Raw genomic sequence first — 14009 nt, 5'->3', positions numbered from 1 at the left:
GGTGGCTGATGTTAGCAGGGACCTCTGGAGGGCCATCATCTGGTCCAGACTCCCTGCTCAAGCAGTACTGCCTTGGGCCAGTACCACATCCAGGCAACTGCAGAGCATCCTCACGGAGCATGCAATGAGTGAAGGAGAGGAGACAGCACAGGCCTGGATGAGGCAGGATGGCTGGAAAGCGACCAGCGTATTTACTGGATGTGTCAGGCCTGAGGCATACCCCAGGATGACTTCTGTGGGAAGGGGATGCCTGTGACCAGCACGAGTAGATCTGAGAGGGCTGGGTGGAGCTGCATGTAGGGATGGACTCATTTTGTCCTTGCAGGAGGACCTGTTTTTCATGCGATCTGTGTTCGTACCCATTCCCAGGGGAGAATGGAAGTGCTTGGGCACTGAGATCATTTGTGAAACTTGGCTGTGTGCTGAGGACTGAAACCCACTCAGGTTTTTGGTGGAGAAGGGGGTGAGGTCCCCCCCCAGAGGCCTCCTGCACTTCCTGGTGACGTAACGGTCTCTCTCTTTCCCCAAGGAAAAGCATGCTCCCTCCACAGCCCTCCTAGCCCTTTTGTTGGCCTGGGAAATGAAGGGACTCAGTCTGGTACCTTGAAATATCCATTTATTTGTAAGTTCTGCATTCCTGTTCTCTTTTTTTGCAGTCTGGATATGGGCTTCCTCTTCAGGACTTCAGCCTTAGCACCACGGGTGCGCGCCCCTCTCCATGCCAAGGCAGGGTAGCGTGGCGGTGACCCGCCATACGTCCCTTGGACGCGTGACACTGTTCTAGTAGCGCTGGCAGTAGCTGGGCAGGGAAACCCATCCCAGGGAGCAAAGCCAGCGGCTGCGTGGCATCCAGCGCTGCGCTCTGCAAGCAGACTCAGCACTGTGCTGGCGCGACCAAGGAGAAGGCTTTGTCCTCCCGTTGAGAGCACGCTGCTTTCCATGCTTCATTAAACACGCGCCAATTGACAGGTCTTCTGCCTCCTCTGAAGGCTCTCAGCGTTGGGTTGAAGAGTCCAGAGAGGCGGGAGCTGAGGTAGTTGAACACGGATTGTGTCTTCACGCCACTGGGGGAAATGCTTCTTAACTTGTTCTCTGAAATTCTCTCTGAACAGACCGTGTACGCTTTGCCCACCATTGCTTTTGCGTTTGTGTGCCACCCGTCAGTCCTCCCGATTTACAGCGAGCTTAAAGAGTAAGCCTTCCTCTTCTTTCATTTCCCCCACTTAATTGTTTTGAACTGCTTTACATGGAAAACTTCAGCGCAGAGGTGCTCTGAGTCACTCCTGCCATTCACGGGAGACGAGCTTTAATAACACCCGACAAGCCAACAAGCGTGGCTGTCAGATAGGAAATCTGGCCCCCAGGCGTGCTGCTGGGGCGGCAGGGAGGGAGCCTGGGGATAATGCAATACTTTGGGAGTTTTCTCTGGAAGTACATGGGATAGCCAAGTCGTGCCGGTTGTTATTTGGCACTGGAGAGAGGTGTGTGTTCAGATGATGGTGTTTGTTCCAGTGCAACTAAAAATGTGTTGTGGTAGCAGGAAAAACAAACTGCTTTCAGCCTCCCCTGTACTAAAAGACCTTTGCCAGTACGGCTGTCTCACTGACACCTGCACTAGGCAGGGCTATGGGGACCTGGAGGTTGGCCCTGCTGTGACGCTGCTGGTGGCACCAGGGGAGAGGTTGGGTCAGTCAGACCCATGGATAGCCTCAGGTCCCAGCCACTTGCTGGGTGCTTGGGGTATCGGGTGTCTTCAGCAGGTTCCCAGGTGCCTATTTAGGGCATCTCTGTGTGAATTTAAGTCAAGTTTAGGTACTGGATGTGAATATTTCAGAACAAATACCTAAAAATGAAATGGGTGCATTTAACCTATTTTTGGGATGTACAGTGGTCTGTATACATTCATAATTTGCTACCCACAGGGACACAGATGTTGCTCTGCAAACATTCCGAGTATGTTTCAGTCCCCTGTGTATAATTTTACTTCTACTTGATTTTGACCTGTTTATTTAATTACTGAAGTGTTAAGGGCCATCCCTCTCTAATCAGCTTCACTCTTCACTGTTTAAGTGGGTATGGCCTGGGAGCAGAGCCACAGGGTGGACTCGCCATCTCTTGACTTAAGCCCCAGGGAGGGTCCATTTCCCCAGTCCTTCTCTTTCTTGTGTCAGTGAATTCCTGTTTTAAATGAAAATGCATTCATAAGTCTCTCCAGAATTACTAGGTCTATGCAGAGGCTTAATAAATTTTTAAACAGCTATCAAAAAATCCAGCCCAGCCATTTTTATGTGTTCTCTTTCTTTTCTTCTTTCTCCAGCCGTTCGCAGAAAAAAATGCAGTTGGTTTCAAATATCTCATTTTTTGCCATGTTTGTGATGTACTTTATGACTGCCATATTTGGCTATTTGACTTTCTATGGTAAGTATGCAGTTCTTTACTGATCAAAGTAGAAAGGGAATACATGTGAAATCAATAGCGTATCCCAGCTGGAAAGAAAAGTCCCATCTACTTGCATTAAAATACTCACTCAAATAGTTTTTCTTCAGGTTTTCATATTGGAGGTACAAATCTTTTCCTCCTTTTTCCCTATAGATGAAAAGCACAAGTGAAAGTATTATTTGCAAAAGGCATATTCAGAACACGAGGGAGAGATTGATTTGACAGCATTGGGGATTAGCTGGGCCCCACTAAGATTTTCATTCTGAGGTCCTCACCTGAATGTTGTGTACACTGGAAGTGATTGAAGCGTGGCATATCTGCGTAAAATGAGACAGATCTGAGAGCAGGTCCTAGGAAATGAGCATCAAATCAGCCATCACAGCTTTTTTATGTCCTTATTGATGCTTTTATCATAGAGGTGAAGGACCAATGTTTTCCCTGCGTCCCTAGAGCTGACCCCTCCGAGCCTTGATTAAATAAACTGGCAGTGAAGATGAGGAAGCTTTGAGAGTTGTCCCAGCTCAGCTGCCGTAGGATGGTTATTTCAGTGTCTGAGATCTGCACCCTGTCTCTTTTCATGAATATCAAGTCATAAACAAATTATGTTGTATCAGTAAAGGATACAACATATATGCCCTAAAGGCAAAAGTATTAAGTAAAGCAGGATAAAATGTGCGTGTTGCCCAGGAAGCTACTCCCATGTCCCAGTATAACAGGGATGTTGAAAAGGAATGTCTTTTTTCCATGAGCCATTAGGGTTTTACAAGACAGATGATGACAAAGCTGATGTTTGCCTTTTACCTCAGAGTCACCAATAGGTCATCAGTCTTCTCCACCCTATTCCAAGTAACCTTTTTGTTACGATCTCCTCATTCATGATACCCTTCCTTGTGAGCCACGTATTGCAGGAGAAAGAAAATAAGCAAATATGGAATGTGGCGTTTTTTTCTCCCCAAAGTTGTATCTACCTTATCTTTGTTTTCTCTCATTCTGATGATGTGGCCTTGAGTCTGCATGCATTGGAAGTAACTCGAGGTCCCCTGTTCTAACTTCCCCAATACAACCGCAAACCCTCTGCAAGTGACAACCACAACAGCCGTTCTCATCCAACTGCTCCCATCTAACACGTTCTTGTAGAACCGCATCAAATTAGCAGCCCCGGGGAGCAAGTGGGTGTAAATCAGCACGGACCCCTTCGCTTTGGCAGGGAGGAGATTCTGATGTGATTGCCCCAGGGATCTGAGGAGGCAGATCCGTGGCGCTCCTCTCTGGGAATCTCCCACACCCCTCAAGGACGAGGGTCTGGAGTCCATGGAGGAGGTAGGGGCTGCGTCCTTCTGGCCCTCCCGAGGGGGAATGGCGGAGGAATCCCTGGGTGTCTCGTGTGCCTCTCCCCATGTCAGGCGTCCCCGCTTCCCAGCACCGAGAGCCTGCGGGTGGAAGCTGTGCGGCTCTGCTGCGGCTTCTGCAATGGTCAGTGCCATGGCAGGCAGCAAAGAGCACACTGAGGGAATACAGAATTCCTCTGCTTTGATCCTTCTTCCCCTTTAGACTGACGAGACCTTACCTTTCATATGTTCACTTACAGTTTTCTAACCCTCTTCTCTACCCTTACCTGGGTAAGAACATTTTTTATTGTGGCCATTTATTCTTTACACCAATAGTACTTGTCTGTTTGCTGTGTTCTCCAAAGTGTTGCAGTGATGACTATATTTACATTGCAGAATTACAGAAAAGAGGTGTTTTTCTTCCCCTAAAAGGTCACAGTGTGGTTGGGCTCTGTGGTGTATCTAGCTGAAAGGAAAACAGACCTTCAACTGTAAGCCTTGCCCTTCACTTCCTACCTGGCTGCAGTCCGTGAGCGGTACAGAAGTTGCAGTCTGTGCTTACAGGAGCAGAGTAAGCTCTGTGTTGCAGAAGCTGTGCATGTGCCCGGCTTGAAAACCCCACTCCTAATCTGCAGGGAGGTGGGAGAGTGTTTTCTTTCTCCTGGTGGGGATTCAAGCACTGTGTAGGTGGTGTTGACCTGTGTAGGTGGTGTTGACCTCCCACCAGAAGGGTGTCCTGGGGGGAGTGCAGGCATTTCACCGCAGGACAGATCCCTCTGCCTCCAGGAATACATGAGGTTTGCCAAGTGCCAAAGATGTTAAATCAGACGTGGCTGCCGAGTTCACTTTAAGGACTTTGCTTTGAGAGCTGTTGCGTTTTACCATCAGCTTTCTAAGATTAGCAGTCAGAAACAAAACATGAGCCTAAAACGGGGCAGCGAGTATGTTTTGTGGTGTGCTTAACAGCCGCCCCCTTAGGTTATTGCTCCTAGATATCTGAAAGTTGCAAAGCAAACACATAGGTCCCTCAGCAACTTGGTTTTCCTGTTGGTTAGCACACACAGAACCATTCTGTGCTATTTACCGCAGCTGCAAGGAACCATTTTTGCAGGAGGCTGTGTTAAAACACTGCCAGTGCCTGCACATTAGGCACCCCCTGTGATTTGTCTTGGTTGCTGGGGCCGAGCTGCAGGCACTGCTGGGGGGTGGCAGGTTCAAGAGAAGGAGACATCAGGGCAGCCCTCAGAGGAGCTGCTGAGGGATTTGAGTGCAGATGTCAGAGCATCCCACTGAGAGCTGACCCCAGATAGGCTTTGTTCTTGGCTGAGAACAGGGGCACTGCTTTTCACTGGAGGTTTATTTGCTGTTTAGATTAATTTAGCTCAAAACCTTGTGGTTTATATTAAGTTCAGCAGTTGCAATGCATGTGGTTATTTTTTATATCATTTGAAACTTGAAAAAAGCCCATAGAACTAATTAGAAATAGCCTATTTCACTTATTTCTTCATATATGTATATATGTAAGCAAGCTTTTGTGTATGTCTCACTGTTGTCTTTCCTACAGTGAAAATTACCTTAGACTTAGGCATGTGCTGTCTTGAATTAAGATGCATTCCTAAATCAGGCCTCCAAAGGATTAATCTGGAATAATGGGATCATTGGGATTTGGTTCAAAGCGCTGTTTTAACTCAAGAATGTTTCATTCCATACTCTTTTTGTTCGCAGATAAATCACTTGTTTTTCAAGAAGGCTGTTGTTAAGCAATGATTTTTGTGAGCAGATTGCCCGTTTGCTATCACACACTTACCTTACTGTCTTTCCCATAGACACTGTGCAGTCAGATCTGCTTCACAAGTACCAGAGCAAAGACGACATCCTCATCCTGACCGTGCGCTTGGCTGTGATCGTTGCGGTGATACTCACGGTGCCGGTGCTGTTTTTCACTGTGAGTACAGAAGCTCCGCACGGTTTGGCAGTCAGTAACAGCTGTGTGCGGTGCGTTACTTCAAACCACACATCAGCAGTTGCTGAGACAGTGATGTGACAGCTGCAGAAGGAGCTTGAGCCTGGATCAGTCTTTTCCCACACCAGACTCCCACCAGCTTCTGGAGAAGTTCTCCCTGCAGGAAACAAATTAATCGCTTTTTGGTCTTAAATCTGTTTTAAATTGAATCCACAAGTGCCTGCTTTTACTCCACATGACTTCACTGGAGAAGGCTCAGAGGTGAAGTTCATTTTTAAGAGCAGAAGGATCCAAAGGCATGTTGGAAAGAGAGGAATACCCTGCTGCAGATGCATGTATACCTATAGTTTGAAATACCAGATTGATCTTAAGGATCTTTTCAAAGGATGTTACATCAGAGACCCCAGAATTTCTGACAGGTCTATGCAGCCCTTGTTGGCACATGAGGAACCTGTTAAACTAAACATGGCAAGCTTTGAATTGGCTTATAGAATATTCCTGACAGAGAACTGTTTTCTCTCTCTCTCTTCCTACAGGTGCGTTCATCATTATTTGAGCTGGCTAGAAAAACAAAATTTGACTTATGCCACCATGTTCTGGTTACTGTGGTTCTTTTGGTTATCATCAACCTGCTAGTCATTTTTATCCCAACGATGAAGGATATTTTCGGAGTTGTAGGTACAGTATCCTGGTTTTGTACTACTACTGAAAGTCTGTTGCTGATCAGCAACACAATAATTAGCTGTGGCTGACAGCTAACAGGACTCATGTATTTGAATTTTGCAGGGGTCACTTCGGCCAACATGCTGATTTTCATTCTTCCTTCATCGTTGTATTTAAAAATTAAACAGCAGGATGGATCAAAGCTGACTCAGAGGATTTGGGTATGCATTCCTTTCCCATCAGCGCAACTCCTTCATCTTGTCATTGCTTGTAACATGCTAGATGCAAAGCGTACCTAATCTGAACACACGTATGAGCTGGTTGATGTTACTTTCCCTCCTTCCTTCAGTCAGTTGGCACGTGTGCCTCCTGCCCTTCCCCTTTGCTCACCCTGCAGGTCTCCTTGTGAAGGGGCTATACCACACCATGCACCTTGTGTTCTGGGGTACCCTTCCCTGGGGGCAAGGGGCTGTCTCCCTAGCTGGCAAGCAGCAGCTGTAGCTGTCAGCAGGGTGCAGATACCCTTCCAGCCCGCTTCAGCAGACCTTTCAGCCCAGCAAGCTTCCTCCTTTTGTGTGTGCTGATCCAGAAAGCGTGCAAAGCGCTCTGTGGTATTCCACATGGTTTTAATGGACCTCAGTCAGACCTGCGGTGCTTCCAGCAAGAAGCAGCCAGCTGAAATGCTAGCCCTCTGGCATGCATGAGCAAATGGGAATGGCCTTGGAAAGATTTCTTATGAGTCCCGGAAGGAGCTGTAGCTGAAAAGATGCAACACTCGTGTGTATTCCCAGTCTAACAGTGTGCACTGGAAGCACCTGCTCTGAGCAGACAGTCATGTCTCACTTGTGGATCCATCCACAGACTCCAAGACAAAAGGGCTGAACTTCAGTGGACACATACTGGACACGTATTGGACTCTTCCAATGGGAAGAGTATACGTATTTCTGTGAGGCCTTGCAAAGAGGAGAACAATCTCACTTAATTCTCTTCAGGGATGATCAGTGTTAAAGAAGTGAATTGAAGGGAGAAAAAAATTGGGTTTAGTGTCCAGTGAGTAATTATTAATGAGGCTGATCTCTTTAATTATCTATGGGTCTTGTCTCTACCAGAAGTGCTATCCCATTTTAGCTGATAGCTTTGATACCACACCTTGTAAATCTCCTTAAGCTAGTATGGTTGAATTAATTGTCTTTTCTTGTAATTCATTAATTTTCTCTCCTTTTTGTTGCAGGCTTCTCTTTTCTTGGCACTGGGGATATTGTTTTCCCTAGTGAGCATTCCTTTGGTCATCTATGACTGGGTACAATCACGAGGCAATGAAGGCCACTGAAGTTCACCTGCTGAAGACCCCCCTGTTTGCTACACACCAAAATCGCAACCACCCGTTCTGTTATCTATCCCATCTTTTGTGAGTTCACTCAAATCAAATCCAAATAATGATTATCCAGTACTGAAAATACTGTTAGAAAACAGACCCGTTTTCCTATCACTCTGTCCCCTAGTACTGCATTATCAGATCAGCACTGAGTCTGTGTTAATTGTCTGTAAGACTGTACCAGAGCATTGCTTATAGGAATTCATCACAATTAATTTGTTTCCCCTGTTCCACCCATGAACTGCATTGTTCCTTGATTATCCTTAGCCCTTCAGCCATAAGCTCTGCTCTTTTTAGAGCAGCAGTGCCTGTTGTTATCAATCCCAACTGGAGTGATGTCCGTTCACACCCTTTCCCTCCTGTCTTTTAGCCAGAGCTCTGCTCTCCAACTGTACCCATCCAGTTTTTCAGTTTGTTGGTTTGTTCTGTTGCTGTTTCATGCACCATTTGCCTCACTGGATAAAGTGTAGCATTCTGGATATGTGCACAAAAAGCATTATGAGAGCATAAATGAGCGTTTTATAAGCATAGGTCCTAAATTTGGTGCTTCTCTCTGATGTTCTGATGGGGAAACCAGCCCCAGGGCTTGGCCCTTTTGTGGTTTTGGGGAACAGACCTGTACATGTGTATGTGTCTTGTAATGTGGTGCAGGGAGCAGAAGAAAGATGGCCAGCAAGATGTGCCCTTGGCACACTTCAGTTGAAGCCTGACCAGAACTAGACTTTACCCCAAACCAGGAGTATTTGAGCCTTATGAGAAGCAGATGCTCGGATATTTCCATAGGAAGTCTGTGCTTTCTTCAGCAATAAGCTGTTTACTGATGCCCCACATCCCTCAGAAAAGAAGAGACAAGCTCCAGTTTTATCAAAACCTACGCATTTAATCATACCTCATGTCTTTTCCATTCTGGGATTCATGTGTACATACCTTACTGAGATAGGCTCCTCCATTGTGTCTTACCCTCCTCCCACTGAAGTCGCAGGGGGGTTTGACAGCAGTGGGAGCAGGTTTTGACTCACCCTGCCAAACTGATGGATTTCTAATGGAAATTGAAATCTGTAACATTTCTTTAAAAACAAACACTTTTTATACTTAAACTGTTTCATTTACGTTTCTCATTGGTTCTCCATAACAGTTAAAGACAAGACATTCAATTACTACTAGCAGGAGCACTGTAACTTGCATCTGTTGTCCACAAAATAAGCGTTTGCCTAATGCCTTATAGCTGGTGTAGAGAACTACTTGTAGAGACTCAAATGCTAAGCAGGTGATTGTTACCCATCCTGAGCAGACATCTTCTGTTAGTGCACTGCCAGCAGCATAAACGTGTTCATTTTGTGTCATTCACCACGTGAGCTAAAAAGCGTCTCAAAATACGAACCCAGCTCCCACTGAAAGAACTGATGGCTAAAGGGAGCCCTGCTTCATGCCTGAAGGCAGAGTGATGCCCTTGGAATGCTCGAGCCATACCTGCCAGTATGCAGTGACCCTCTTGTTCCCAGTAGCTGGTTCATTGCTGACTCCCGTTGTTCACTGTGGAAGGAGACTGTCATCAGGTGTGGGGATCCTGTCATTGCAGCTTGCTCTTTTTAAGGTTAGGGATGAAGAATCTGGGATCTTGGGATTTCTGTGAGCTGTTGAATTGCCTCAGTTGCCATGCCTTGTTCTGCATGGCCTGAAGCCACTGAGAGACCACAGAGCACTTCTCAGGACCTTGAAAGTTGGCTTCTAAGGGTAACATCCAGAGAGGTTAGTTTGGGGCCTTCTTTGGAATTTGGCATTGAGATGCAGGGTGTTCATGCTGCAGAAACTAAGCCTAATAAACCCAACTTGTAGATCTGTACCTCAGCTTAGGCAGCGAGGTGCCCAGCTCTGCCAGTGTGATCCAGAAATAAAGTAGAGTGGACTCCACAGGCTGGCCAAGTCCTCTGGAGTACCCCAGCAGCAAGAACAAAACTGGAATCCTCCTTCCTTGGAGCAAAGTGACCTGGTAGACTGCAGAGTGCAGGTTCTCCCTCCTGGCGCTCAGACCTTCACTGGCAGGCTCCCAGCAAGGTCTCCAGTCAGTGCAGCATCCCTCCTCCCAGGTATCCCACAGCCCAGCATTTAACACACAAACCACTGGGCTACCTGGGACCCCTGAGCTAAGGTCCTGAGCTTTCCTGCAGCTGGTTTCCAATTGCCTGTGATGGTGCATGTCATCAGTTCTCAATGTGCTGACTCTTAATGAGACTGCCCTTATTCACAGAGAGATCCATGCCACAGCCTATGAGGCCAGGTATTCAAGCTCTGGAGAGAAGAACCTGTGCTTGGTTCCCATCTCCTTGCAGCTCATTCCAGACATCTTCCTAGCTCAGGATGTAAGTTTGTGGCTCCCCTCCTGCAGGCATCCAACACTCTCTGGTCACTGCAGCAGGAGCCCATCATCTCACTCTGTTCTCTGACTCAGCTTGCTGGGGTCGCATTTCAGGTCTTGAGGTGCCTTATAATCTCTCTGGATCTTACCCTGAAAAACCTAACTCAGACCTGAGAAGGCTTTACAGTGTTCTCCTCAAGATGCTCCAGGCTTTCCTGCTTTCCTCCCCTCTTCATCCTTCTACTGCTGACCTATGAGCAGAACAGCTCTGTGCATCAGGGGCTTGTGAGAGAAAAGATCCTGGGAGGAACTTTCAAGTAGCTGGGTGTGAGCTAGAGGTCTGATCTGCTGCACAGGGTCCCAGCAAGGTCACAACTGCAACATCTCCCTCCCACAATCCCCCAGGTGGTCCACAGACCCTGTTTAAAATACCAACCATTGAGTTTTGGCATCCAGCTTCCTTGGAATGGAAGGGCTGTTTGGTGACCGATTGATCCTTGCATCTTCCCAAATTTTCTCCATCACTATCCCTCTCTCTGCTATTCTGCCTTCTCCTTTTTCCCTGTTTATTTGTATATGGGAGTTTTACTGGATAAATAGGGAGACGAATGAGCTGGGTGTGTGCATAGAGTGAAATTACCCAAGTTACTGGACTATCAAAGTATATCTTAGATACTGAAAAATAGACACCCAAAACACTGAGTCTTTAAACAGACTTTGTTTCTGGGTCTCTGAAAAAAAACAAACAAAAAGAAAAAAGTGGGAATTTTGCTGAGACTGATTTACTGGCATCATATTTATAGATATTTATGGAAAAGAATCATGTGTTTATTGATGTCTGTGGTAATGAACGTGAAATAACGTGCTTTTTGTTTTCTCATCAGGTTTATACATTCTTAACAGAATGCAATAGACCCTGCTGTAACTGTCAACATCAGTGATGGATGACAATATTTGTATGAGGTTATCTGTAAAATGTACTGCTGTTATTCAGTTCATTTGGAATAGTGAACTTGTAGCCAACGATGTACGAGTCCCACATTTTAGCTAGGATTTTAAGAGCACAGTGAAATGCTGTAGGAGTTTCTCTGTTGTTAAATTAATAGGATCCAGAGTACCGTATCTACTTAGTAGGTGGTAGCATGCTTTCTTTTCATAGGGAGTTTATCACTATTGTGAGCACTGCAAATGTCATAGACTGGATGGAAAATTGCTCCTAATAACTACAGCAAAATAGTTTTTAATTCTCGTTTGCGTAATGGCAGCAATTCAGTGGTAAGGAACTACTGAGGGAGCACTAATTAGAAGCAGGGGCTCCTAATAAGACCACAGGTGTTAATCCTACACTTAAAAGACAGCCTTGCTGCCTCTCCTAGTCCACAGCACATTGCAAAGAAAATAGTCATGAGCTTAAAGCACCTTGACGGTTGCAGAATACAGCTGCCCTTCTCTGTCCAATGACAAACACACCTAGCAAGTAAAACACAGTAAATGGTTATTTGGGAACATCTCAGGAGCAGTGACCTCTCTGGGTGGTGCTTGCTCTTGGTCAGAGGGGCCAGTGCCAAATCCATGTGCTGGCACAGACCTGTTAGGGCTGAGATGGCCTAAGCGGTGCCCACCACAGGGCAGAGAGGCCGGTCTCACCCTGCAAGGTCAGGGATTGGGATGCCCATCCACTCCTGAGGGCTGCTTTCCTGAGCCACATACCAACCCACAGCTTCTGCTCCGTTTGCAACAGGTCATGTGCAAATGCAGGTCGGATGATACATAGGTTGAGTCTGTACATCTGCCTTACAGTGCATAAGCACCACAGCTCTCTCTGATATCAAGTATTAACAGTAACAATTAATGGTATTTGTAGCTTATCTTTAAATGAATAAATTTCTTTGCTTGAACCTTACATTAAGGCTAAAGAGCATCTTGGTCAAAACAAAACTCTTCCCATGTGGTGGTGTCCCACCTCCAGTCCTACCGTCCCACGCCAGTGCCTGGATGAGAGGCACAGCAGAATGTACTCAGCTCTATCAGCAGCTCCACAAGATGCTTTATTGCCTGGCACCAAGGTGCTTTCTTAACCAATTCCCCAGAGCCCTTGGCATCAGGAAGATCCTTATTTCCTATAACTTACATAAAGAATGTTTTATTTGTATCTAATGTAAGGATTTCTGTAACAAACTGTGAAAAAAAAAAAAAAAGAAAATGAATTAATAAAAAGTACAGGGCTGGAAAGGTCTAGAATTCACAAATTGTACACATGCCTGTGTTACTGAAGACAAATCTATGCAGTTGTGTTGTATTGTAGGAAATTTCATTTTTATGTACATATATATATTGTAAATAAATAGGATGCTGTATATTTTTGCAGTTGTTTATCCCCTATGATATACAAGTGTTGAGATAGGCTCTGCATATTACAAATAATTTTAATAGAAATACAAATACTTTAGCTTCTGAATTAGCAAAATGTGTATCCTTTCCTTTTTCCCAAGAGATCACATGTTAAAGCCTAAACTTGAAGTTACAATTACATCGCTAATGTAACAAGAAAAGAGGAATAAAAGCTCCAATGAAATTGTTAGGATTAATTCCAGGGCACAACTCCCTGTTTTCTCAACAGCAAGTTAGCCAGTCTTCCTGCTGGGTAAAATATCTCCCTTGTAAAGGGCCCCTTTGGTACCCAGGTACCTTTTACCTCCTCAGCTGAGGTTAATTGGTAGTAAAGTACTGAAAAGGCTTTATGAAGAAGCCAGACCAAACTGCAGCCAGCAGTTTGACCCAGCATTATGCCATGTTGCATCCAAGCATGTATTTAACCGACTCGTACAAACAGAAGTCAGGTCAGGACTTCTGCATTTCCATTTTCAGCCACCAGAAATGCCTGTAGTCCAGGAAAAAGTACTACAAGCCAGGGGTGGACAGCGGCTGGGGAAGTTTGTGCCATTTCTAGTACACTCCCTTCCTGCAGAGTCCTGGGGCTGCTCCTCTGCTGTAGACCCAGGCACGTGGCTATCATACAACCACAACACCAGCACCTGAGGATGACAAGAGCATCCCCAGCCAGAGACTGCTGGAGCATCCTACCCTATGAACAGGCAGAGGGTTAGCTGTGGGATAGCTGCATGTCCAGGGATGAGTATGATGGGAGGGGATGGTTGTGTATGTCCTGAGAGTGCCTCTGTCAAGAGCCTTGCATAGACTTTCTCGATGGTAAAGCACAGAAACATGTTTTTTTCAGGATTGCTGAAATATGGAGGTTGAGAAATGCATCTTAAAATAATTCTATGTTTTTTCCATGTTTATATTATGGTCTTTGATGAAAATGAAACTTGAAATACTGTTTGCTTTTACTGTGAGCACAAATTTGAGGAAAAAAAGCCCCTATATGGTCACTTCTACAGAGCTTTTCAAATGAATACAAGTGTACGTTTTGTTTTCAGTGTTATAGCCAACAAAATATAAACTGTAAAGGTATTTTTCCACAAGACTTGAACTTTGACTTGTTTATAGAAATCTGTTTTTAGTGTCCCAAGGTATATTAAGGCTCACCCAGATTCAATATAAACAGTACTGTTTGAATGATGTATGCTTGATGCGAGCTCATCTCTAATAGATTGTTGAAGTGAGTCATTGGTAATATTTTGCTCCTGCTAACATCACCATACTTTGTGCTGCTCATATCCAAATAAACAACGCAGTTTTTCAGTTTCTGTGTGTAAATAAAAAAATAAAATAATAAAAAAAAAATATTCAGGTCTGAGATCTCTCTGTTACCTCTATAGTTTTAAGCATTAAAACTGATCTAAACTAATGTTGGGGCCATACTCATTCTTTCAAAGGGATGACTGTATATTATAATGCCTTAAACAGCATGAGCTCCCTGCT

At 45.3% G+C, this 14009-nt stretch overlaps 1 protein-coding gene across 4 annotated transcripts in view; it reads left to right on the top strand.

Moving 5' to 3' along the window:
• Positions 1 to 13012, top strand: part of SLC38A1 (solute carrier family 38 member 1) — a 41901-nt gene extending 28889 nt beyond the window's left edge. For 3 of the 4 annotated variants that reach the window (XM_061361212.1, XM_061361211.1, XM_061361210.1), the window contains exons 11-16: positions 1113 to 1192; positions 2318 to 2418; positions 5594 to 5712; positions 6267 to 6408; positions 6517 to 6614; positions 7625 to 13012. In XM_061361212.1, coding sequence (XP_061217196.1) covers positions 1113 to 1192; positions 2318 to 2418; positions 5594 to 5712; positions 6267 to 6408; positions 6517 to 6614; positions 7625 to 7723 — 639 coding nt within the window. In that variant the 3' untranslated portion in view covers positions 7724 to 13012. The remainder of the gene's footprint in view (positions 1 to 1112; positions 1193 to 2317; positions 2419 to 5593; positions 5713 to 6266; positions 6409 to 6516; positions 6615 to 7624) is intronic. The other variant, XR_009726644.1, reaches the window with a different exon arrangement.
• The last annotated feature ends 997 nt before the right edge of the window (positions 13013 to 14009 follow it).

Source organism: Neopsephotus bourkii, unplaced genomic scaffold, assembly GCF_033783945.1.
Source record: "Neopsephotus bourkii isolate Nb327-2 ecotype Australia unplaced genomic scaffold, CSIRO-AGI_Nbou_v1 NB_1053, whole genome shotgun sequence".
NCBI classification, from domain to species: Eukaryota; Metazoa; Chordata; class Aves; order Psittaciformes; family Psittacidae; genus Neopsephotus; species Neopsephotus bourkii.
This window is presented reverse-complemented; position numbering and strand designations above follow the sequence as displayed.